The sequence below is a fragment of the Myripristis murdjan genome, chromosome 13 (genome assembly GCF_902150065.1).
Source record: "Myripristis murdjan chromosome 13, fMyrMur1.1, whole genome shotgun sequence".
NCBI classification, from domain to species: domain Eukaryota; kingdom Metazoa; phylum Chordata; class Actinopteri; order Holocentriformes; family Holocentridae; genus Myripristis; species Myripristis murdjan.
In genome coordinates, this window is record NC_043992.1 from 40,651,984 (window position 1) to 40,678,865 (window position 26,882).

Below are 26,882 nucleotides of genomic sequence, written 5' to 3' on the forward strand. Positions count from 1 at the left end.
TGTGCCCTGCGATGGACTGGCGACCTGTCCAGGGTGTTTCACTGCCTTCCGCCCTCTGTGTGCTGGGACAGGCTCCAGCAACCCCCTGCGACCCTTGTGAGGATAAGCGGTTTAGAAGATGAATGAATGAATGAATGAATGAATATTTTCTTGTCCTGCTCAAAGATTATCCATTCACAACTTTGTAAAGCTCCATTCATCTGTAATGCCAAAGTTCCCTGTATAAAAGGCAAAACAAGAAATCTGTGTGTCCAGTCTGCTCTCTGCCCGGAGCTGCTGTCCAGGGCAGAGAGGTCCCAGCAGATATTCAGAAACACACTATTCTCAACATAGCCTTTTAGCAAATTCTGGTGCATTTACAGAAATGTTAATTAATGTGCACTGTCCCTGTTACATTAAATTAAATTAAAGTAAATCCACACTTACACTTCCTCAGTCCTGGTTTCAGCCACTGCTCTCCACCATGGTCCACCCTGGAGGAAGAAACAGAGTCAGAGCAGCAGATTATCTTTGAGGATGGAAACATGGGCAGTAAATAACCTTCCCTATGAAGGATTTAGCAGACCACATCACTCATATCCACCATTAAAACATGAACCAATATTCCTCAGCCCTCTAGAGGACATTGTGTGTGTCTCTCCATACCTGAGAGTCTTCAGTCTCCAGGTTGGATCCTCCAGTCCAGCAGAGAGCAGCTTCACTCCTGAGTCTCCTGGATGATTGTAGCTCAGGTCCAGCTCTCTCAGATGGGAGGGGTTGGAGCTCAGAGCTGAGGCCAGAGAAGCACAGCCTTCCTGTGTGAGCAGACAGCCTGACAGCCTGCACACCATCACAAACACAATCAGTCCACCACATCATCTGCTTTGTGTTTTCACAGAAACCTACACAGCTTAGGAATCTGTTCAGTGACATGAAGCTGTATGCATGGCTGGAGCCATTTCTTTGATACTGATCAAAAATTATAGCAAAATTTTCATTTTTGCCTACAAATATTCAGCAGTCTAGTACATGTAAGATGTAGAATTGATCTCTGGGAGGTTGACATTGTCTCCAGATGAAGAGCAGCTTGCTGCATGTTTCATTCAGCAGGTTGACAACTGAGGGTGACTTGTTATATTTCAAAAATGGTTCAGTCAAATTCTCCAGTATCTCCAGTTTCACAGTGACAAGACAGAGAGACAGAACAATCTGTTGGAACTACATGCACACCTATGAGATTAACGTTTTCATGAAGAGGCAAATATAAGAACAATGGGCCTCATTCACAAACAGTGCGTACGCACAAATCTGTGCTTAAACTGTGCGTACGATCGTTTGACGCACAAATCTGGGATTCATCAATATTTTCTTACCTGAATTTGCTCTTACTCTGCGAACAAATTTAGAACTGCCTCAGTCCATGCGTACGCACAAATGAGGAAGGACAAACTGACTTAGAAAATGCAAATACACACCTTTTAAATACATGCAGAGTATATAAAACCACATTCATTAAAAAGAGATTTAATTAACTTTTTTAAAAAATAATTAATATACTAATATATTGGCCAGATGTACTAAATAACCATGAAATTGACACACTTTCACCCTCATCATTGTGACAATTAAGTTGTTAAATTGTTGCAAATGGATTTGCCTTTTTCATTTGAATCAAATGTTTTTCAGATTGACTTGTGCCTGTTCATTAGGAACACACATAATTGCAAATATAACAGTACAGTTACTTTGGGTTCTCCTTGGATGTCATCACTTTCACCTTCATTTTGTGGACATGCTCCATGAATGGATGTTTGTCCAATTATTGCTGCTCGTCTCTCATCCTGTGGCGTCAGTGGTGGTTCTGCCTATGTTGCCGCCCGAGGCGAAATTACTGCCTTGCGCCCTTCCCGGTTACTACTCCTACCGTCTATGTCAAAAACTACTGTGTGGGGTTAGATCAGGTGGACCTTGTCCTCCACCAGTCTCCTTCTTTTTCCTCTGGTCCATAATGCGTTTTTTGACATCAACTTTTATGTCGAACCACTTTTTTTTCACCTGGGCCACAGTGCACTTCTCCAGGGATACTACGTTAACAGCCTTGGTTATTGCTATCCAAATATCATTTTTAGGGCCCGAGCGCTGAAACAGCGCGAAGCCCTATTGTTATTTGTAGTGTTTTTTCTTCTCCTTCTTCTCCTTTCTTATTATTATTACGTCAAAATAAACCTTAATTTGACCCCCTAAACATGCTCCAAAACTTACCAAATTCGGCACGCGGGCCAGGTCTGGCGAAAAATTTGATAAAATGGACAAACGGACCCCCTAAGTGCAAAAATGGGCTCGGTAGCGCCACCTAGGCACACAAAGGCAGCCGCTGCAGCCCACAGGAATGTGCTAGAAAGACCAAACCAACGCCGAAATGTAGGTCTCATCAAGCCCTACAAATCACGCGCTGACACCCCCCCTCTAAAACCAACAGGAAGTCCGCAATTTGCGTTGGAATGTTCACGTTCTCGCCCAAAATTCCGCTTTGAACAAAATCTATCTCCTCCCAGGGCGTAAATGGCAGTGGCTTGAAAATTTAACAGATGACAGAGGACACAGTGCTGAACAAAAGTTGCTAAAGACTCCGTCATTACTCGATTCGTTTGGATTTTATAAGCCCTCAAAGTCGGAGTGGCCAGAGCCAAAACCTCATTTTTTCCCATGGAGTTTGGTGTGAAGAGGCTGACACTTGGCACTAATTAAGCCCCTGGAGTCTAAAGTAAAAGTCTGACGGCTTTGAAAACTATGCAGATGGAAAGAGGACAAAAATTCCTACAAAAATATGTAGTTTTGATGTGAATTGGACCAAGTTTGTGGGAGCTGTGAAGAGTTTTCAAAGGTTTTTGACTCTGGTGTGCTCTGCTCTGCACTCTGCCTGGACATGTGACTCACTCTAGCTGCCTCAGGAATGCGCAATACACACCCATTGTAAGAGCTCAGAGGGAGCAGAAAACACTCTCAAACTAAAACTGTCAAGTCTGTAACTCAAACGGTGACCGAGCTGTGACACCTCAAACAGGGGTGAGTTTTATGGATTTCTCCATTGGATTGAATGAGGATTTCTCTGTCTGCCTGCATTTTGGTGTGATCATGCCACAGCTGCCAGTACTCAAGTCAGTCACACACTAGGACATGCTAAGGGCACCATCTGCTGGAGGGGCGCTGCTAGTGGCCAGAGGGGCACCAGCAGCGAATGTACTACCAGTGGGTTTTTGTTGGCGTCGTGTGTGTGTGTGTGTGTGTGTGTGTGTGCACGTGCATGTGTGTGTGTGTGTGTGTGTGTGTGTGTGTGTTTGTGTGAGTGAGTGAGTGAGTGAGTGAGTGTGTGTGCCTGCATTTTGGTGTGATCATGCAGCAGCTGCCATTAGTCCTGTCGGTCACACACTAGGACTTCCGCGGCCTTTCAAAATAAAAGCCCAAAACTCTTTCACAATAAAAGCACAGAAAAATACCCTTAAAACTGGAACAAATGGACGAATTGTCTGCGCTTCGACACGCCGCCATCCCCGACGTGCACGGGGGGGCGAGGGCCCGTCCAACGCTGCTTGCAGCTTTAATTTTTTTTTTTTTTTTTACCATGGTCACCCCCGAGGAAATACTCTGGAAAAGTATTCCTTTTCTGGCTTCCACCTCGCACACAATTGTTTCGATTTCTGTGGTTGTAAAGTTCTTTTGTTTTTTTTGCTTCTTGGCACCATCGCTTCTAACAAACTGTGAAATTTCTACTTCTCTCCTCACGTAACAGCTTCCTTCATTCATGAAGGAAGGCTAGCGGTTTCCATATATGGAGAAATGGGGGCGTGGTAGTATGCTAATCACAAATTGCGAGCACGCGCCTGTCAGTTTAGAATGATTCTGATTCACAAACATACACAAGGTGGTGAGAACAAAATTGGTCGGCACTCACGCGTCATGAATCCCATGACCTCATAGTCTGTGTCAGTGTCTAATCTCTAAACCCAAAGGAGAGCAGAGAGAGGGAGAGTGGACAGGCTGCAATAATAAAATGCATTTTGGTTTGATTTCTCTAAAGCCTATACCTCTACATATTTCTGCATCATGATGTGGTTGAATATTATTGCTGGCCTACATGATTCAAGTAACATTTTAATACAGTAGCTGTTTTACACTCTCATAATAAGTTAGTTTTGGTTTTTAGTTGGAAACTGGAAAATCTATAATGTCATGTCCATATTGCAATGAATTGTGGGTAAGTCAGAGAAGTCTGCAACCCCCTGCAAGTGAAGTCTGGGGGATACCAATGTTAAATTCAATTTAGTTTTAGTCTTAGTCTTGTGTCAAATGACTAGTTTTAGTCATATTTAGTCAACTTGTATTCTTTTTTGTTTAGTCACATTTTAGTCGACGAAAAGTTTTGGCATTTTAGTCTAGTTTTAGTCGAAGAAAATCCAAATATTTTAGTCTAGTTTTAGTCAATAGTCTTGTTTTAGTCTTTGACCTGCATCATGTTGGATTTTTTATGTAACAATACGTTAAATTATTATTCTTATTTTAAAAATGTAAATTACTTATCAAACAGACCTAACAATTCAGCTACCAATGAATGAGCAGTAGTATGCATGTGAGAACTTAGATTGGAAAAAAAGCCGAAGTGATACCTCTTCTCTGAATAGACAAGCTAAGCCAGTGTGCTGCTGTTAGCCAGTGAAAATAGAGCAGAGTGGCAACTCTTCGCTTTGTTACACAATCTATGTCAGTGCGCTGCTGTTTTAACTTTGTTCTCGCCGCGCTACGCTTCAGACAGCGCCGGTGGGTGTGTGCTCCTCAGTCACACACACACACACACACACACACACACACACACACACCGGCATGAGCACACAGCAGCGCAGGAGGAGAAAAACTAACGCGCATCCAATGAATGCACTTTTTGGATTGTAATTTAAAAGTCTATGACGAAAAAGAAAAATCTCCCAGTTCCCACGATGTACAGTCCGGGCCTGTCTTACACCATTGGACGATATGCAGCTTTGCGTTCAAGTGCAAATCCAAAAAGGAGGACAAATAAGCGTCCGGTTTGAGACTGTGCCGGACGCCGGACAAGGCATTTAAATTCCAGACTGTCCGGCCTAAATCCGGACGTATGGCCACCCTATCCAGACTAGGGCCCGACCGATAAATCGGTTATAGCCATTAGAGAATAATCGGTAATCGGCCAAAAGTTGGCTGATTGACGCTGATGTTAACACTTATTTTTCACTGGTTAAATGCAGGGAATATGGTGTTTTCTTTGCGTTACGTATCCAGTAGAGGGCGCTCCGACTCCTTTCACGTCCCGCTCCACAGTCCCCCCACAGCAGAGAGAAGTAGTGAGAATACTGAAGAGTCCACAGCGCATTTACTGAGCCCAGCGGTTTGCCTCAATGGTAAGTTCATAACTAGTTTGGGAAATAAACAATAACTCAGTAAGTTTCCCATTCCCCATGGCGAGCCTCGCTGTGTCTGTCACACTTGACTGATATGTTAGCAAGCTAAAGTCAGGATAACCTAGCTTCAATATTACCTTGCTAAGCACTTTGCTAGCACACTAGATAAGACCGGAGCACATTAGGATAACGCGTCGTCGCCATGCAGAAACCCTGTGGGCTGCATTTATTTACAGCAGCACACAGACTGTGTTTTTTAACTTGTGGCGTTGAGGAGGAAAAAGCGTTTCTGGACGAAGTTCTAACTTCATGGAGGAAAGAAAATGTGAAAGCACGTTTAGAGGACATCAGAGGAAATCATGTTTTACCAGAGACTTAAGACGCTGTTTATCCACCTACCTATTACCTACAGATAATAATTCATTAAATACACTCACTGACCACTTCATTAGACACTGTGCAATGTAATGCACAGCAATAACAGCCCTGCCATGAATTCTACTTTAATAAATGTCTTACTTTGTACATGTTGACACTGTCAGAGAGACTTCTTTATGTTTACTGAGAGGATAGTGGGTGTTGCTGTTGGTGTGGAGAGCAGTATATTGAGAGGTGTTCACAGTATTTTGACCCTCTGATGCATGTAAGTGGGGTTGACAAAATATCAGACACCTCAACATGATGCTCCTCACACCAACACCCACTACCACCTCAATAATAACCATAAAGAAGAATTATCAGCTTTCTTACAGTCAACAGCATTTTAAAAGTAATAGATTTAGTCTAATGAAGTGGCCAGGAGTGTACACGCCATATTCATGTGAACACAAGTAAGACAAATGCTTAATATCTGAGTTTCAAAATGGCCCACGTAACTAGACAGATTTGTAACAATATTTTTTAACTAATACATATTACGTCTTACTTTGTTTTTTTTACAGATGGCAAAAGAAGGTGGATGCAGTATGGTGTGGGACTACGTCACCAAGGATGTCACTGGTGAAGCAGTCTGTAATATTTGTGCAGCTTCTGTGAGCCAGGGATCAAGCAAGCAAAAAGCAAAAAACACAACCAACCTATGGAAGCACCTTAAAGCTAAACATGATGACATGATGATACTGCCTTTTTGCACATCATATTTTTGATTTGTTTTATGTTCAAATTGTTCATGTGGGGCTTGTTCAACACAATTTTTGATAATAAAAGTATCTGAAAATAGTAAAATGTTCTCCCTTCAATGAATATCTTTGTAAAAAGTCTTTGGAACTATATTTAAGCCATTCAAAGCTGGTATTTCATCTTTTTTTAAAATTGAAAAACGTAAAGATTTAATAGGCCGATCTATGGGTTATCAGATTTTTTTTATTCCCTAATATCGGAATCGGCATCGGCCCCAAAAAATCCATACCGGTCGGGCCCTACTCCAGACCTCAGTGTCCTCACAGCTGGCTACAGGGGAGACTGCATGTAAATCAGGACTGAACTGGTCATGTGTTGAGCAGGTTGAGGAATCCTGACCTGAGAGCCTCCAGTCTGCAGTGTGGACTCTCCAGTCCAGCAGAGAGACGCTTCACTCCTGAATCCTGCAGATCGTTGTTACTCAGGTCCAGCTCTCTCAGACTAGAGGACTGGGAGCTGAGAACTGAGGCCAGAGCTGCACAGCTTCTCTCTGACAGATTACACACACTCAGCCTGAGGAGGAATTATAGATGAAAACAATACATTTAAATGTGTTTCTGCTGTGAAGAAAACATCATGTTATGTATTTAATATGTCCAGTTATCTCTGAACCTACACAGATTTCTTGGAGGCTTTGACCACTGGCAGCAGCCTCAGAAGAACCTCCTCTGAAGCAGAGTATTTCTTCAGGTCAAACACCTCCAGATCTTCTTCTGATGACAGTAAGATGAAGCCCAGAGCTGACCACTGAGCAGGGGACAGTTTGTCTGTGTAGAGACTTCCTGATATCAGGTACCTTTGGATCTCCTCCACTAGAGAATCATCATTCAGCTCATTCAGACAGTGGAACAGGTTGATGCTTCTCTCTAGAGACTCATTCTCCTTTATCTTCTCCTTGATGAACTTGACTGTTTCCTGATTGGTCTTTGAGCTACTTCCTGTCTTAGTCATCAGGCCTCGTAGGAGAGTCTGATTGGTCGGCAGTGAAAGACCCAGGAGGAAGCGCAGGAACAAGTCCAGGTGTCCATTTGGACTCTGTAAGGCCTTGTCCACAGCACTCTGGAGGAGTTTTAGTTGGAAGGCTGATTGTTCTTCTGACAGCAGATTGACTCCAGAGTTGGTGAATGTCACAAAGACATGAACAGCAGCCAGAAACTCCTGAAGGCTCAGATGGACGAAGCAGAAAACCTTGTCCTGGTACAGCCCACGCTCCTCTTTAAAGATCTGTGTGAACATTCCTGAGTACACTGAGGCTGCTCTGATATCAATGCCACACTCTGCCAGGTCTGCTTCATAGAAGATCAGGTTGCCTTTCTCCAGCTGCTCAAAAGCCAGTTTTCCCAGAGACAGGATCATCTCCCTGGTCTCTGGAGTCCAGACTGGATCTGTCCCATCTCTCCCATGATACTTGACGTTCTGCACTTTGGACTGAACCACCAGGAAGTGGATGTACATCTCAGTCAGGGTCTTGGGCAGGTTTCCTCCCTCACTGGTTTTCAACACATCCTCCAGAACTGTAGCAGTGATCCAGCAGAAGACTGGGATGTGGCACATGATGTGGAGGCTTCGTGACGTCTTGATGTGGGAGATGATTCTGCTGGCCTGTTCCTCATCTCTGAATCTCTTCCTGAAGTATTCCTCCTTCTGTGGGTCAGTGAAGCCTCTCACCTCTGTCACCATGTCAACGCACTCAGGAGGGATCTGATTGGCCGCAGCGGGTCGTGTGGTTATCCAGAGGCGAGCAGAGGGAAGCAGCTTCCCCTTGATGAGGTTTGTCAGCAGAACGTCCACTGAGGTGGACTCTGTAACATCAGTCAGGATCTGGTTGTTGATGAAGTCCAGAGGAAGTCGACACTCATCCAGACCGTCAAAGATCAACACAACCTGGAACTGCTCAAACCTGCTGATTCCTGCTTCTTTGGTCTCAGTGAAGAAGTGATGAAGAAGTTCCACCAAGCTGAACTTTTTCCCTCTCAACAGATTCAGCTCTCTGAAAGTGAATGGAAATGTGAAGTGGACATGCTGGTTGGCTTTGTGTTCAGCCCAGTCCAGAGTGAACTTCTGTGTTAAGACTGTTTTCCCAATGCCAGCCACTCCCTTTGTCATCACTGTCCTGATTGGTCCACCTCTTCCAGGTGAAGGTTTAAAGATCTCCTCACATCTGATTGGTGTTTCTGGTGTGTCTGGTTTCCTGGATGCTGTTTCAATCTGTCTGACCTCATGTTCCTCATTGAGCTCTCCACTCCCTCCCTCTGTGATGTACAGCTCTGTGTAGATCTGATTCAGAAGTGTTGGGTTTCCCGCTTTAGCAATCCCCTCAAACACACACTCACACTTCTTCTTCAGGTTAGATTTGAGTTCACGTTGGCACGCTGCAGCGGCAGTTTCTGAATGAACAAACAACAAAACATCAACAAATCCATATTGTATTAAATGAGAAATGTGAATATTTCCTGGTAACTGTATCTATTGGTCCTTTTCGACTGGAAGAGCTTAGCGAGGTGTGCCGAGACCTGAAGAACAACATTTTTCCAGGTTAAATTTCCTGGAACTTGATTTGGGCCCTGCTCCGGGAACTTTTAGGAGGAGCTAAAAGGGCTGTCCTTCTTGATTGGTCAAGACGTAGCCATGACAACACTTCTGTAAACATGAGCTATCAGAGGACAACAACACAAAGCAGCCGCTGCCAAACAACAGACTGCAGAAACAAATGAAGAGCTGCACATGATCAGGATTTGGGGAGAATAAAGTTCTCAGCCGGAGCGCTGCCGCTGTCCCGGGGAAGCCAGCAGGACGAGACGGGAAAACAGGAAGCTGCTTTTCACCGGCAGGCAGGAGGAGGACAAGCCGCCCCCTGCTGGCCGGGAGAAAAAACTCTGTGTGTAAAAAGCGTCAGAGGCTGAAATAATCTGTTATCAAGCCACAGCCTGACGCATCACAACTGCTTTGATCTGACTGGCTGTTTGACTCGGCTCTTAATTTATTTTTTTCAGTTTGACTCAAACTCAGATTTTTTGGTTTAAAATTTAAAATTGATTTTTTTTTTGGGGGGGGGGGGGGGGGGGGGGGGGGGGTTACTTACTGCTCCACAGACGCTCAGCCAGCTCCTCCTGCTTCATCCTCCTCAGGAGGTGCAGTGTGATCTGCAGAAAAAACTCTCTGCTGCTCCTCCTCTGCTCTTCCTCCTCACCGTCCAGCACCTCCTCATCCTCCCTCTGCCTCTCTGAGCATTCTGGGTAATCTGGACTCAGAGACCTCTGCAGGTTTTTCAGCTCCTTCTTCACAAAGGTGTTGATGTTCTCCTCCAGCAGCTGGAGCAGAAAAATAACAGAATTAGACTTCCACATTAAAATCTGGACACAAAACACCAAATCAAATCCAGGTCAAAGAGGCTGAAAGATACAGAGAGCAGCACGGAGACGATTCTGAGCAGAATGGTTGTTGTTCAGTTGGTCTGTTGTTGTACATTTACACACCATAAATATGGAGGCCAGGTCTGTTTGATGCTGCTGGGCAGACTGAGCACTGGGAACCTCTGAGCTCTGCTGCTGGACTCTGTGGAGGACACACACACACACACACACACACACACACACACACACACACACACACACACACACACACAGGATTATTGGATGTGAAGTTTTGAAAGAGGAAACTCAGTCAACAGAGTCTGAGGGGTCGAACCAATTCTGGATCTCATGAATCTGATGACAGAAAAACCATCTGATTTATCACCGGTTTGAAATAATTACCCATCATCCACAGAGAGGCGGCCGTCTTTGAAGTCAATATATCGACTCTTAGAGCGGTCACTCCTCATGGACACACAGCTGGGCTCAGGTCCAGGTCCAGGTTCAGGTTCAGGTCCAGGTTCAGGTTCAGGTCCAGGGGGATCTGGTCTCTCCTGCTGGATCCTGATAGAAACATTATGAACACAGTGAAGGGATCTGCTTTGCTTTCTTAGTCACACTAACATACTAAGATAATAATGAGTGACTTCTCTTCAGAAACAACACTGTGTGTAAAATGGAGTGTGAACACACACAGAGCTTTTCCTGTGAATAATGCTGCTGTGCTGATTTGCCTGCTGAGCTCTGAGATGGAGAACAGTCATGGACAGTCAGAGATCCTCATCTCACCTCTTAGCTTTGGTCTGGCTGTCATGTTCCCCAGACAGAGTGCTTTCAGAGGCAGGGAGCCCCTCCTCTCTCTCCTCACACACATCCATAGCCGAGCCGACACCTTGACACAAACACAGCGGCTGATTGATGACAACAAGCTTTCCATGACAGGATGTCTCATCACTTTCTGTTTTACTGATTTTCTGATAATTCTTTTTCTAATTTTTCAGAGTTTGTGTCATTTTAAGTAGTTTTGCTTTCAAACTCAAAGGTTTCAAAACATTTGTATTGAAACAGTAGGTGATAGCAGAGTGAAATATAATATAGCATGAAATAACTGGTGTTTTGCTCTCTTGGTGGATCAACAGCAAAATAAATGAACTCAAGTCAACTTTCTCCAAGCTGTCAGACTGGTTCTGTAACTTGGTGCATATTTCATCGATGAGGTGTTGAGATTACAGCTCACCTGACGCAGACTTTGGTCAGCAGTCAAACACACAGGTAAAACATTTCAGACAAAGATGATTTTGTCCTCAGTCAACATGAAATATCATGACATGATGAATATTTAGATGCTGAAACACGTTAACCCCGTTTTGAAAGCCTTTCCACATGTGCTGGTCCCAGTGTGCTCTCCAGTCCTCCAGCTCTGAAACACAATGTAGGAGCCTGTTCATCAAACATCTCTAATGATCCCTGGTCGGCTCTTTACCTGCTGAGTCACATCCACATCAAATCCAAGAGACTTTCAGCTTCACCTGGAGAGGAAACCCAGAGAGAGAAGACGCTGCTGCTTCTGCTGCCACACTGCTGACTGTGTGTGTGTGTGTGTGTGTGTGTGTGTGTGTGTGTGTGTGTGTGTGTGTGTGTGTGTGTGCAAAAAGCAGCTGAAAAGAGCAATAAACAAAACAAAACCGAAAAAATAATCGTCCTTACCGCTCGTCGACGTTCCGTTTGGTTTTGACTGAACAGAGTTTTTTTTCCAAGCGGCTGAAAAGACAGAAACGTCCTTAATCCGGTTGAAGTTGAAAGTGAAAGTAGAAAAGCCGTTTTCATGCAGGAAGACACGTCAGGCTGATCCCGCAGCTGCGAGGCAGGATCACAGCCTCCATGCAGAACGCAGAAGTGGCAGGAAACACAGCGAGTTCACCACTGAAGTTAAATGGGTAACAAACTGATTTGTGTAAAACGAAGCTGAACATCAAACGGCACTGCGTAGGAATCAGGGCTTAGATACTTTTATTTTGAAGAGGCTACAGAGTACGAGGGGTGTGCTTTTATTTTGAAGACGCTACAGCGTAGCAGACGCCAGTCTCAGGAAGTGCAGCCAAATGGAGACAGCCCCCTGCTGGCCAGATGTTAGAACTACAAGCCATAACCTGAAGGGGATTCTTCAACAGTTCAGCTGCGCCCTTTCATGGAATGGAATTCTCTATTGAACTGAACAGCAGCAGCGCCCTCTGCTGACAGAAAGGCAGCACTGCAGAAAAAACACATTGATAATAGTTCACCATGAGATTAAATTAACATAACTGTGTGATTCTTATTAATGTCAACATTTACTTGACATCCCTGTTGGTGTGGTCTGAGGTCACAGGTGTCAGTCAGGTGTGGTAAAGTGTGGCAGCTGCCACTCATTGGAATCAGGTTTAGACTCACAATCTGCTCACATTCAGGCTTATTTTTCTATGAGAAGAAATTAGACCCCTGATTGGTCCACATTTTTCCTGTTAGTGAACATCAGTGTCAGTGAGTGAACTTGCTCGGTCCTCCATGATTTTCCACCGTGTGCTATTGAAGAATTTTCCCAGCTGCTTTAGATAAGAGCCAACATCCTGCAGAACGAAAGGTGTCTGTGACTGTAGGTGTTTTGTTTCCAGTAACGAATGAATTCAAACATGTTATTAAAGACTGAACACAGCCTGTGTGGCTGGGCCTTGATGCTTTGCAGCTACAATGAATTTGATTATTTTGTGCCATATTTGCTTTTTGTTTTGAACAGCCCATTGATTACCTACTAGAGATTGGCATGTTATGTCAATGCCATATTATTTTTTTCTACTGCTTATCCGGGACCGGCTCATGGTGGCAGCAGGTTGAGGAGGTCAGCCCACATGATCCTTTCCATGGCCACATCCACCAGCTCTTCCTGGGGGTCCCAAGGCGTTCCCAGGCCAGATACATAGTCCTGGGTCTGCCCCGGGGCCTGAGGTCGGATTCAAACCAAGGACACAGGACTCAGCTTTAGCACATGGTACACGCTCCTATCCGGTGAGCTACCAGGGCGCCCAGTTTCCTGTGAAATTTAAACAAAAGACTAATGATAATTAGCCCTCCACTCTCTGTCCATGCTGCTGAAATATGAGCCAAAACAGATGCGATGAAAGGCGTTTGCTCTGCTCTGTCTTAGTCACATCACATGCAAACAGTCAGAATTATGAATGTGACAGAGAGCTGTATGTCTGCAAAAACAGTTTTCAGTAGAACAACAGCTCCTTCTGTTGTGGCTGCTCAAAGACTGAATCAGGTAGTAAAAACCTTAAAACATCAATGAACAGCCAGTCACTGAATGAACTGCTCCATTCACTGAATCCAACCCGCCGAGATTTGGGACAGAACTGCCTTTAATTCTTTTTGGACAAAAAAAGAGCAGGAAAAGAGACTCGGCTTTTAAATGAAATTTTAGGTGAATTCACTTTTTCTAATCCCATCATGATCATCATCATCCCATCATTTCAGTGACGTCTTGCAGGCTCGGACTGGCAGTCTGGCAACTCTGACAAACACCAATGCACTGAAAAAATATGGGGCAAAAAACTGTGGGGAGAATATTTGGACGTGATGGCCACGGTCCACTTGATGCTGAAACAGCCCATCTGATCGGGGGTTACACGGTCCCAGTTGGTGAAGGAAGGTGAAGGAAGCACTGCCCTCATCCTCCCCCCACTTCCTCATGTGGATGCATCCATCCATGTAATGCCAGAGGTCAATCAGGAAATAATCAAATCAAGAGAGAGAGAGAGAGAGAGAGAGAGAGAGAGAGAGAGAGAGAGAGAGAGAGAGAGTGGAATCTAAAAGTTGTAAGTTCAAATAAAAAATAAAGCTAACCTCAAAAAAACAAAAAGGTGGAGGCTGATCCTGCACATTTATTCAAAATCACAGATGCTGTTAGCATGGCCAGCGGCAGCAACTATCCACCGCCAAATGAAGAGGAGGAGGACAGAGGGGATTAGGGTTAATTAGTTGTTAGAACATAAAAATACATGTGTAAGAAAGTGTTTCAGTGCAAAAATGACACCAAATGTTCATGGCTTACATACAGAGAAAAAACACACACTGTGTTTTATTCAGTATGTCTCGCTTTTACCACACAAGAGAATCCTTTCACAGTTGGAATGAATGACATCCAGCAGAGAACTAAACAACATGAGAAAAGTCACAACATAAATGCACAGACACATATCTGCCAGCAGAGGGGACATCGAGTGCCTGTTGAATGACAATCAGATTAGTTATTGAGTAGGAGGGAAATCAGAAGCTGCTTATAGTCTGGACGATGCTGCAGTAGACCACAGACCACCTTTTTGGAGCTTGTTCTTTTACTCAGCACATTTTATACATGTTTGCAAAAGCATGTAAATTAATTCATGCACTGAAAACAGTAAGAAGCTGCACGAGTCAGGCACAGCCAAGGGTGGAGGGTCGCACGTCACTCTCCGCTCCAAAACAACAGCTCAGCTCAGGAATGGAGATTATTGGACGTTTCATCAAAGAAAACATTGCTAATGAAGTCAAACAAGCTGAAATGTTTTCCATTCAGAGAGACCCTGCCCAAGATATCTGGTGCAAAGACCAGTGCTCCATAATAACCAGGTATGAGACGCATGAACTTAACCAGAGGCTGCTTGCAGTAGTAAACTGCCAGACATCCTCTGGTCAGGATTTTGCAGATCTGCCTCAGCAAGTACTCAGCTAAATGCAGCTGACATCACTGAATGTGCAGGCAGCAAACATGCAAGGGGAGTACCGAGGGTTTTTGGTTCTCTTGTCAGCCCATGTCCCGGGGCATGTGCACGTCTGGTGCTGCGCACACGTTTTAAATCTGGAGCTTGCCGATACCACAGGTGTGGTCATTGACAGTGTGTCCCTTTTCTCTGTGTTAAATGACATTGCTGTATTCCTATCAGAGAATGGGTGTTTGGGAAGAAATTACCCACGATACTCATCACAGGTGCCAGTCACTCATCGGAGAGACATGGTGGTGGGTGAAAGATGTTTGGATCTTTTGGTTCCCTGGACAAAAGTCTCTACGTTGAACTAGCATTGCATTGAGCTTGAAGTGACACTCACAGCCACTGAAAATGAAAACATGAAACCATCTGTGCACGTGAAGGCAAAGCCAACATGGAGGCCTTGACCTCTGATGTCTGCTCTGTCTAAACATCTCCAAACAGCTGGAATGAATCTGACAGCTCATCGTCCCGCCGCTGGCACACAGGAGAACCTCAGGGAATACGCCATGGATTCTGAAACTGTCCAGAGGTGAGCGGACAACTTTGTTGGGCAAACGTCAAACTGCAAAATGAGGCTCAAGCTGCACTGCCTTGTCAAAGATAAAGGAAGAAGAAGAGGCTACGTGCTGAGTTTGGAGAGGATGAGAGTACAGCTGGTGCAACCACCCAATACAAAATGAAGGTTCACAGTGTAACCCTGAGGGCACTGGCCCACCGTTTGAAAACTGTGTTCAGGTTTTTGTCTCCTTGACCCTCAAACGTTTGCTGAAACACCAAGCGCTGCAAAGCCTGGCCCGGGACACACTGAAGGTAAATTAAAGTTAAATTACAGTGACATTAATAATTTCATTTAACTCTCTCTCTCTTTTTTTTGTAAAGGATTAAAAAAGGTGCCAACTGAAACCAAAAACAGTTCCTCACAGTGGAGCTTTAAGTGAACCGTCGCAGATTCCTCCTGGTGGAGCCGCTCGGTTCAGAGCAGAACCGTTCTCAGTTTTTTGTCCCAAACAAGGATCCATCCATGAAATGGGTGGTTCTTCAGTAGCTCATGGTTCTACATGGAACTGCCATTTTAGAACTATTATTTTTCTGTGTGTGGATGTAACAGATAGAATAGCATGTCCATATTATACATATACATATACACATATATACATACATACATATACATATACAAGTAGTCATTGCCAAAGGCTGTAGGAGCTGCAGCTTTTAAATCACAATAGAAAAATGTAATTGTCATGCTTCCTTTGTTTTATTCTTCTATTCTGTTCTTGTACATGTTTTCCTGCTTTTTGTTCTCCTTTGTTTTACATTTTTTTCTTCCTTTGTTTCTACATATTTTACTGTGTCTATATCTTAATTTGTTTTACCTCCTTTTAAATATCTTTTGTTTTCTGCTGCCTCTGCTTTTTTTTTTTTTTTTTTTCATTTGATTGCCTTGTTTTATAACGGAAGATTTGCACTTGTATTAAATTGCCTGGCTTTATTTTATTCTCTTGTTTTTCTTCACTTTATTGTAAAGCACTTTGAGCTGAACCCCCGTATGAAAGGTAATGTATCAATAAAGTATATTTACTGTTATTATTATTATTATTGTTATTGGTGTTGTAGTAGTGTAAAATAATAATGTTGCATATACACATGCGATCTAGACTTGAATGTATAGACACACAACTTATAGAATGGGCCTCATAGATATTCATGGAGACTTGCATCTATAGATATAAAGCATATAGACAGAACCACATTTCTAGAGAAATAGCCTAGAGCCTAAGACAGGCTGTTTTCACACCAGATCGAGTGTGTGTGTGTGTGTGTGTGTGTGTGTGTGTGTGTGTGTGTGTGTGTGTGTGTGTGATCTGCTGTTGTACAGGGTAGGACTGCTGACAAAAGTTTGAGCAGTGAGTCAGGGGCAGGTTGGGAAATGCCGCGGATGATGTCGCAACTGGTATGTGTGTGTGTGTGTGTGTGTGTGTGTGTGTGTGTGTGTGTGTGTGTGTGTGTGTGTGTGTGTGTGTGTACTTCCTTCAGCCTCACTTCGCTCCCTGCGCCTTTTCCGCGCTTTTCGGGCAGACAGGCGCTCAGTTTGGCTCTGCCTGGACGGGGACGCGCAGGAGGACGGGTTCCCCGTCACTCCAGCAGCCGGACCTGTGAGCCGAGCCGCTGCCAGCCTCTCTGGATCCCCGCGCACGCTATCCACGGCCGTCCGGGCCTTAATCGGAGGGTGATTAATAATCCGTTTTGCTCCGCCCGGTTCGGCTGCTCAGTTTGGATGAGTTCCCAGGTGCGCGCAGCGGCGGTGCCGCTACTTCTGGAGATTTACTGTCGAGACTCGTGAATGGTCCCGTTAATCACCTCCCCCTCCTCCTCCCGCTGCTCCCGGTGCGGCGGGGCTCTATGGAGGTTAGCCCATCTGAGTCAGCACACACACACACACACACACACACACACACACACACACACACACACACACACACACACACACAGCAAGCCTAGGAAACCCTCGGTCCTGCCTTGCCTCGCACGCCTGCCGGGACACCCCACCCCGTCCTGCCCCGCTCTCCACCGGGAGTCTCGGTCTATAAACTCCGACTGGTTCATCCCGAGCGGACCGACCCGAGCTGCTGTCAGTGTAAGTGAACGCTCTTTTCTCCTTTTCCCTTATGGACCCTGGAGCTGACACGGCTTGGGGTTGTATTGGCCTTGCCGTTTATATTATTTTCAGAAAGACTTTTCTATACCGATAGCACCCGGAGACACAAGCAAAACATGTCGTGTTGCAAGACAACCCCGAGGTGTCACGGCTTCCTAGGTGAGCAGGGCAACATTAAAACGGCAGGTTTTGATAACGGATCTGGGGTGAGAGTCTGTTCTTGCGGAGTACAGGTTCCCTCCTCTGAATGGTAAACCTCTTATTCCCTCACAGCTTTTCAGGTTTTTTTTTTTTTTTTAAATAACGTCCTGTAGCTTAAAAATTCTCTTATTATTTTGTGTTTTTTTCCTCAGACACATTTTGGAGGTGTGAAATTAAGCCACCATACAGTTAACGACTAGCTTCATAAAAACATAATGAAATTATGACTCCTCACATTATTTTCCAGTATAAAAAGTGACTTTTGAATATTAACTATATATTCTCTTCAAATTAATCTTGCTAATTACTGGTGAAAAATAGGCTACAGGCAGGAGACATGGCCGACTGGTTTTGCGGGTTTTGACAGGCTGATTATTTGAACAGTCTGTGTGTGTGTGTGTGTGTGTGTGTGTGTGTGTGTGTGTGTGTGTGTGTGTGTGTGTGTGTGTGTGTGTGTGACTGAGGAGCATGATGCGGCGGTGCCGGGGCCCGCCAGCTGTTTAACCGCGTGTGCTGAGCGGGGAGCTGCAGCCACGCCGACCGGCGCAGGACGGCACACTTCAGGCTGTTTTGGGGTTCTTTTGCAGCTTTCACAGCAGCTGTACAACTGTGTGTTAGGGCCACTGTGGGGGGAAAATACAGGGGGACAGGGGACAGGGAATAATACAGTGAGGAAAACAAACGCAAAATAATCTAGATTAATAAATTATATAGTTATAAATTTACAAGAAGATATAAATTTATAGTTATAAATTTACAAGAAGATATTCTCTTAGATTAAAGTAGTAAATTTATGAGGAAAATTTTACAAATTTACAAGATAAGCCAGTGTTTCTCCACCTGTGGGATTCAAATTAATTAATAAGATAATTAAAGCTGCAAGCAGCGTTGGACAGGCCCTCGCACCCGTGCTGCCGCGTGCCCATTTGTGCCTGGTGGCTGTGGCACCGGTCACAAATGGGAAGGAGCAGTTGTTACTGCTCCTTCCCAATGAGTGTGCATTGGGAGAAGGCTGCAGGCAGCTACTGTGAGTCAGAAGAGTGGAGGAGGGGAGGGAGAACAGTGCAGAGCAGAGAAACCAGAGTCCAAACCTGTTGAACAACTCTTCAGTGGCCACAAACTTTTTCCAATCCACACTATGATATATATAGTTTTGTAGGAATATGCGTCCTCTTTCCATCGGCATAGGTTTGAAAGCTGTCAGACTTTTACTTTAGTCACCAGGGGCCTAATTAGTGCCCATTGTCAGGGCAAGTGCCTGTTTATTCACAGCAGGCACACCAGGGTCCATGGGAAAAAGTGGAGGTGGTGCTTGTGGACACTCAGACTTTGCGTCCTTCTGAAATCCAAACGGTTCAAAAGGAATGTAAATTCCTTCAGAACTTTTGTTAAGCACTATGTTCTCTGTCATCTATGAAATTTGCAAGCCGATAAAATTAACGCCCTGGGAGGAGATAGATTTCATGCAAAGTGGAAATTTGGGCGAAAACGTGACTTTCAAATGCAAATTGCGGACTTCCTGTTGGTTTTAGGTGGGGGGCACGGCACGAAAAATGTCGGACTTGATGAGATCTACGTTTCGGCGTTGGTTTGGTCTTTCTATCACATTCCTGTGGGCCGCAGGGGCTGCCTTTGCGTCCCTAGGTGGCGCTACCGAGCCCATTTTTGCACCTGAGGGGTTCGATTTTTGATTTTATCGAATTTTTCGCCAGACCTGATGTGTGTGCCGAATTTGGTAAGTTTTTGAGCATGTTTAGGGGGTCAAATTAAGGCCTAATGACACGTACATATAATAATAATAAGAAGAAAGAAACGGTACAAATACAATAGGGCTTCGCACTGGGACAGTTCTCGGGCCCTAATTAATAACTGGTAACATTAACGCATTAATAACAATAACAAAGTTATAGCCGCACATCTCTGTGGAAAATCTGACAGGTACTGTCCGTGGTGCTGAATCTGCCTCAGCAGGTACTGTTGCTGAATCAGGCTCAGCAGGTACTGTCCATGGTGCTGAATCCGCCTCGGCGGGTACTGTCCATTGTGCTGAATCAGGCTCAGCAGGTACTGTCCATGGTGCTGAATCCGCCTTGGCGGGTACTGTCCATGGTGCTGAATCAGGCTCAGCAGGTACTGTCCATGGTGCTGAATCAGGCTCAGCAGGTACTGTCCGTGGTGCTGAATCCGCCTCTGCGGGACTGTCCGTGGTGCTGAATCTGCCTCAGCAGGTACTGTCCGTGGTGCTGAATTTGCTGAGGCATTTCATTCTCTTTATCATAGAAATTAAAGCTCCATAAAATTCACGGAGGATCTTGTTTAGCTCTTCTTTCCTTACAGCTGAGAAATCAGCTGTTTGCCCGGTGTTTGTCAGGTAGTCTTGTAGACATTTGACCAAACTCAGGTCGCCAAAGAAATCAAAATTGACAAAGCAAACACAGTTGACAGCAGCTTTTGATGCAGGTTTCAGAGAAATGTTTCGTGTTGTCATGGAAACCATACAGACTCAGGCAATAAGAAATAGGCTGAGTAATATTTTCAGTGATGATGAAAAAGTGATGTCATGCTTATCTGAGCACATTCTAAACGTCTGATTGACCAATCAGATTGCTGGGTTGGATCTACCTGTTGACCTGTCTACCTATTTAGATATAGATATATAATAGATATTTCATATGCATGCGCTATACAATTTGAGTTCTGCTGCGTTAATTGACCCTTGGCCATGCCATGGACCCTACATGAGAAATGAGATATCCCTCTACATCTGGCTGAAAAAATGGCTCAGACATTTTTCGCAGGCGTGTGCACTGCCAGGTCTGATCTGTTTTTACTCATAAGAGGAGTGTTTGTGTGCTTCATTGAAATTCAATGCTCCCATTATGAATAACAATGCTGATTAGGGACTGGCACAATAACAGTGTCTCTCTGCAAGGCGTTCTTCATCTCCACCCTCCTCTTCCTCTCCGTCTGCCTGGGCGGGGCCAAGCCGGCTGTCAGTCAGTCCAGCGACCAGTCAGGTGAGTGAGAGGTGTCTAAGGACAGGAAGCTCATTACACACCAAGCAGCCATGACCTGAACAGGTGCAGGAGGAGAAGAAGCTTGCATCATCTGCCACTTTCCCATTAATAAATACAGAACACAAACTAGACAGTCTGACAATTATAATTGTGATTAGGCTAACATAATTTAATAAAAGGACACGAGCCAAACAACAAACAAAACAAAAACAATAACAAAGACCATCATCTTAACGTAAATGTTACTCCATAAGTTCATACTGTCCCTTCCCTCTTTTTTTTAATGCGATTTATTAGAAGTATCTGGACAGAATTTTAACCGATTCACCAGAGAATTCCACAGTTTCATTCCACAGAAATACACGCCATGAAACGACCTCATATGACCTCAGGTGACCTCGACTTCCTGTCAGACAGAGCGTCTTAAACAGTGATGTCATCCTGCTCTAGTGGCTTGAAATTAAAATTTCAACCAATACCCACACAAACCTTTAGACATCCTCTCTCATCCACCTGTCCCTTCAAAATAAAAGTCTGTTTCTGTCCCAAACTGAGATCCTGTTGGTTTGCTCTGAGTGATCCTTCCCTGCACCGCGTCCCGCCCCCAAACCTCCTGTTTCAACAGGAAATACATCAAATCAACAAAGCGTCTCACTTCATGGGGTGTTTAACGCAGAGTGAGCAAACTTTTGTTTAAAACTGAATTTCTTTCTGTCGCTGTCATCATCAAAAACAGCCTCTGCAGATTTTCAAATAGACTTTAGAAAAAAAAGAGAACTAAGTGAAATGATATGCACACTACAAAGCTAACTAAACTAAAATAAAAATCCACGGAAAATGTTGTTGGTGCTGATGTGTTTTGAGACTGGGACGTGGACATGACTGGGAGTCACTGCCTTCACTAATCTGACAAACAGCAGCCAGATTAGAATAAAACAATTGACTCACACTGGCCACGTTTACAAGCACACCATATTCCTGTATTATTCAGAATTAGAGCTGCAACTATCGAATATTTTAGTAATCGAGTATTTGACCAAAAATTCTGTCGAGTAATCGAGTAATTGGATAAAATGAGTTTTTGCCACGATAAAGAGCAATTATGAACATATATATATATATGGTACTATAACATTACAAATGTATTACATTAAAGGACATAATACAGTAGGTTCGTGGCTGTGCATTTATAAACTAAATGTGTCCATTGTGTGTGTGTGTGCGCATGTGTGTGTGTGTGTGTGTGTCACATACACGTCTTGGCATGGCTGCTTGGAGGCGCAGCGCGAGTCGCAAAATTGCTCGCTATACATACAACTATAACTAAACCAATAACTTTAAAATGAAGAGCACAACATCGCATTGGAAATTAATATAACAGCAGTGGCCGTAATCGGATGTCTGTGGCAATGCGACAACTCTATCTCCACGTGTTGCATGCCACGCGGTTTTTGGAATGAAATAGTTCATTTTAATATTCTAACACATTTCTGTTTGTGTTAATTTCGTCAGCTATTTTTCAATTTAGTTTTAGTCTTAGGGCTCTATTTTCGCAGACCAGGCGAGGCGGAGGCGCAGCGCAGCTGCGCTGCGCCAACTGGGAGTGGCCAAGTGGATTTTGCTATTTTGGCACGCCGTGCGCCTTGGCGCAACTACTACGCCGTTCCTCCTACCGGCGCAAGGGAGGAGAGAAGGCGTGGAGTGGGTTTGACACAGCCGATTCACTTTAAACCAATCAAATGAGCCCCTGTCCTCACCTTTAAAATGCGCTGCGCGAAGGCGTAATGAACGTTCACACAATTGACATGGAGAAAGAGAGCAGCCGCGACACACACGCAGTGAGTCCAGTCTTGGCTGCTGGAATGTCGCTGGAGCTACCTGCCATCCATCTGTCCATCCATCCATCCATCCATGCATCTATCCTTAAATTCGTCTTCCTGAGTCCCCTGTCTTTCCATTACCTACCTGCCTCGCATCTCTCTTTTTCCAGCTCTGTCACCGTCTGTTAAAGTTATTGATTTTTACAAGCAAATATAAATTTAACTGTGAAGCCCCCATTTTTAATGAATGTTTTTACATCAAAGTATAATCCTCGCAGTATTCATATAAATACATGTTTGTTTTGCAACTTTTGACTCCCGTCACTTACTGATGCAACGACATACTAGAGATTAAAACAAAATCCGGTTCATGAAAGCTTTTACATTTGCTGTTCTAAACGCCCAGAGTCTGACAAGGAACCGATGCATTTTACATTTTCGATTTGTGTGGAATCAGGGTTTCCCCTAGAAAAAAAATTGGCACCGGACAATATGACCGGCAGGTTTTCAATTTACCGGACAAATGTTTGAAATTCCGGTCAAATATTATCTGAATTTATTGAGCTTAAAATTATATGCAGGCTACATAAGAATGATATCAAGGCATGTCAATTTATAGCGTAATATTTTTATTGAAAGGTAGGCTATATCAAATAAAATGAGTGCCGTCAATTGTCTCAAGTGCGTAACGTCTAAAATAAATAAATAAATAAATATTGCACAAGCCTGTGCTCTTTTAACATGAACATTGCATACAATTGCAAACAAATGCAACTACAATTTGCAAACAAAAAAACTGGCTCATACCATTTTAATAACGCTGCGTGCTGCCAACTTGAAATCAAATAGATGCAATAAAAACTAAATTCAGCAGCTGAATTAAAATTGAAAGTCTCAAGTGTCTCTCCTCAACTTGCAATGCGCATCAGTCTTGTGACCTTGTTCTCCCCCAGGCAACTTTGCTGCGCGGTTCTGCAGAGAAAAACCTCTCTCTCTCCCTCTCTGGTACACTGGAGACAGGGATCACGCAGGCTATTTTTTTTTTTTTTAAATAAATAAATAAAATTACGTGAAAATTGACTGTTTTAATAAAATTCAAATTGTGCTTAGAGGGAATATTTTCACCGGGCATTTAAAAATTACCGGACTTTGGCTGATTTTAGGCTACCAGTCATAGTCCGGTGATTACCGGATAACGGAAACCCAGTGTGGAATATTTATATATATAGAAGAAGAACTGTGTAGTTAACACGAGCAGCGCCAGACACCATGACCGGAAAAACGACATCACCATACTGGACACATTGTTTGACTGACAGGTGATCAGGTTGGGTTTCCATGACGCTGCCAAACGGTGCCAGTCTCCTTTGATCTGACATCAGTTGTGTCGGGACAGTCGATATGGAGATACATTTATGTGCTGATTGAGATTATAGCACTGAATTGTGTTTTTTGTGGTTATTTATTGCATTGTTAATGTGCCTGACAGTCTGTGAGGTTGTGGTGACGTGTGCGCACTGCCCGCCTGCCAGCCAAAATTCCACTGCGCCGGCCCCGCTGCGCCTTGCGCCGAAAGTAGACGTGGTTTCAGGAGGCGAGCTTTTGGCGCACCTCGGCGAAGCTTTTTGGCACGAAAATGTCACTGCGCCAGGTTGAATCTGTCGGCACCTCCCCCTGCTGCGCCGCCACTCCCATCTCGGCGAACCTCGGTCTGGGAAAATAAGAAACTGTGCGCCCCACGGGTTGCGCTGGTCGAAAATAGCTTTGCGCGGGGTGCGCCTCACTGCGCCACCCTGCGCTGCGCCGGGAAAATAGAGCCCTTAGTCTTGTGTCAAATGCCCTCATTAGTTTTAGTCATATTTAGTCAACTTGTATTCTTTTTTGTTTAGTCACATTTTACTCGACGAAAAGTCTTGGCATTTTAGTCTAGTTTTAGTCAAAGAAAATCCAAAGTATTTTAGTGTAGTTTTAGTCAATAGTTTTTTTTTAGTCTTTGACCTGCATCATGTTGGCTTTTTTAGAATTTAACAATATGTTAAATTATTATTATTTTAAAATTTTAAATTACTTATCAAACAGACCTAACAATTCAGCTACCAATGAATGAGCAGTAGTATGCATGTGATAACATAGATTGAAAAATAATCCGAAGTGATACCTCTTCTCTGAATAGACAAGCTAAGCCAGTGTTGGCGGCTGTTAGCCAATGAAAATATAGCGGAGTGGCAACTCTTCACTTTGTTACACAAGCTATGTCAGTGCGCTGCTGTTTTAACTTTGTTCTCGCCGCGCTACGCTTCAGACAGCGCCGGTGGGTGTGTGCTCCTCAATCACACACACACACACACACACACACACACACACACACACACACACACACACACACACACACACACACCTCGGCATGAGTGGTATAAGCGATTCTTCGAGGCAGGAAAAATTACCCGAGGCAAAAAAAAGAATCGAGCACTTCTTCTGCTTCTTCTTCTGTATTTCCGGCAGCCCAGACGCCTATAAGCGTACTGCTGCCCCCCGCAGGTTGAGTGTCGCATTACATCAGAGCATGGAATACACCGAAACATGGGAACATGCCAAGTAACATGTAAACAGAATATTCCAGTTGCTGCAGCGCATATAGACACCTTATTCAGAAAATCATTCCAGCTGCTGAGAGCACAGAGAATCCCTATGAGCCAGACAACCAGGCTAACCCAGCTCTGAGCTGGAGCTAAAGCTGATGGGCGGGGCCTACCTGGCGGTGGGTGGGGCTACGTTGCAGCTGCTGAGTGCAGATGTCAGTGCAGCAGCTCGCTTTGTGGCAGAAAAATAACAGAGAAAAGAAAAATGGAGAACAAGCGGCAACAAGGCTGTCCAGAAGACATCAGGGCTCTGCTCGCTGTCTGGACAGAGAACAACGTCCAACTCCAAATCCACGCTGTCTGACCACATGAGGACGTCATGTGATATAAAGTGAGAGAGCTGGCAGCGGTGGGGATCCAACACACAACGGGACAGGGTTGCCAGAAACTGAAAATACTGAGGTGTCAGTACAAGGCAGGTAAAGCAGGTAAAGCCCTCCGTCTGTAGCTCTGCAGGAGTTAGTCGGTGCCGGGTCTGCAGACTTTAACCGCTCACCTCCTGCTTCCTGCTGGCGGCGTGGACGGGACCAGACCGTGGGGCGATCGGCACCTCAGTGGAAATGGCTCTGCAGAAAGGTGTGCTGAACAGACTGATCCCAGGACAGCTGCTGGCCTGGATCTGCTCCGTGTGTCGAGGCTGAAACTGAAATGAGACCTTTCGGTTCCTGTGGTGATCAGCCGGTGCCACTTTTCCCAGGATTCCAGTTTGGGTCTGGCCTGTCGACCTCCTCGCTGCTCCTCACACCTTCTCAGGATTGGATGCTATCAGTGTTTGAATTTTGGAAAATGATAGAATAACAAAATGCTTCAGATTCCTGGGCCAGTGACCATTTTCATCAGATGACAGATTTTTTTAAAAAACGTTCAGGACTCGGTGTACAAAAGCCTTCACTGTCACTAAACTCTGTCTCTGTCCCCTTCCTGACGCTGACATCACACACGATGCACCTCCCTCCTGATGTAACACAAATGCAGCTGTCACCAGAGATGGGCTAGAAGCAAGATGTCTCACTTGTTGGCTACTTTCGTTGTTAACTCTGGAGGGAAAAAAAGATGTTTTAAAGGCAGGAAAAATACAATCAGTCACAAAACCCTTTTTTTATGGCCATGCTGACTAAATAAAGTTTATTTTAGCTTTGCAGTTTTCATTATTCTTTTTATTGCGTCTTGTTTTTTTTTTTTTGTTTTGTTTTGTTTTGTTTCCAGTTTCAGATTTTATTCAAATAGATTTTTACAGCAGGTTTGCCAGTTTCATTTAGTCGTTATTTCTTGAAAATGCTTCATTTTAGTTTAGTTTTTATTCGTGTCAGTGTTAGTTTTGTCGGGTCAAGATTCAAAAAGGTCAGATAAAATGTATAATAAAAATTCAACAAAACATCAGACCGTTTAAAAAAAAAAAAGTCTTCATTGTGGATAGATGAACAACCAAATAAACTTAAACTGACAGACAAAAATTAAAGACATTTTCTCCTGCTGCTGGATTACACATCAGATTACACACCAGAGCAGAATTATCACAGAATAAATGACATCACAGTTTTCATACGAAACAAGACACACCGAGGCAAAACGTTTGTGTGGAATTAGAAATGAATGGTGGAGCTCGCTGGTTAAACGTTTACTTTCCCAGCCTGAGTGAAGCCACAGTCCGGCTTATTATGGGCTGTAATGTGAGCATGGCCAGATGCTGTATTGTCATGGCAACTAACAGCCGTGAGCTGAGACTGTCAGTTCACTGAAGCTGTTCATGTACAACCTAATATTAACTCATTCTCTCTTTCTCTCTCTCTCTCTCTCTCTCTCTCTCTCTCTCCCTCTCAGA

At 44.2% G+C, this 26,882-nt stretch overlaps 1 protein-coding gene across 1 annotated transcript in view; it reads right to left on the reverse strand.

The window, feature by feature from the left end:
- Positions 1 to 26,882, reverse strand: part of LOC115369784 (protein NLRC3-like) — a gene marked incomplete at its 5' end in the record, with an annotated part of 79,721 nt that overhangs the window by 28,667 nt on the left and 24,172 nt on the right. The window contains 2 exons of the mRNA XM_030066450.1: positions 427 to 473; positions 6,930 to 7,103. Of these exons, the coding sequence (XP_029922310.1) occupies positions 427 to 473; positions 6,930 to 7,103 (221 nt within the window). The remainder of the gene's footprint in view (positions 1 to 426; positions 474 to 6,929; positions 7,104 to 26,882) is intronic.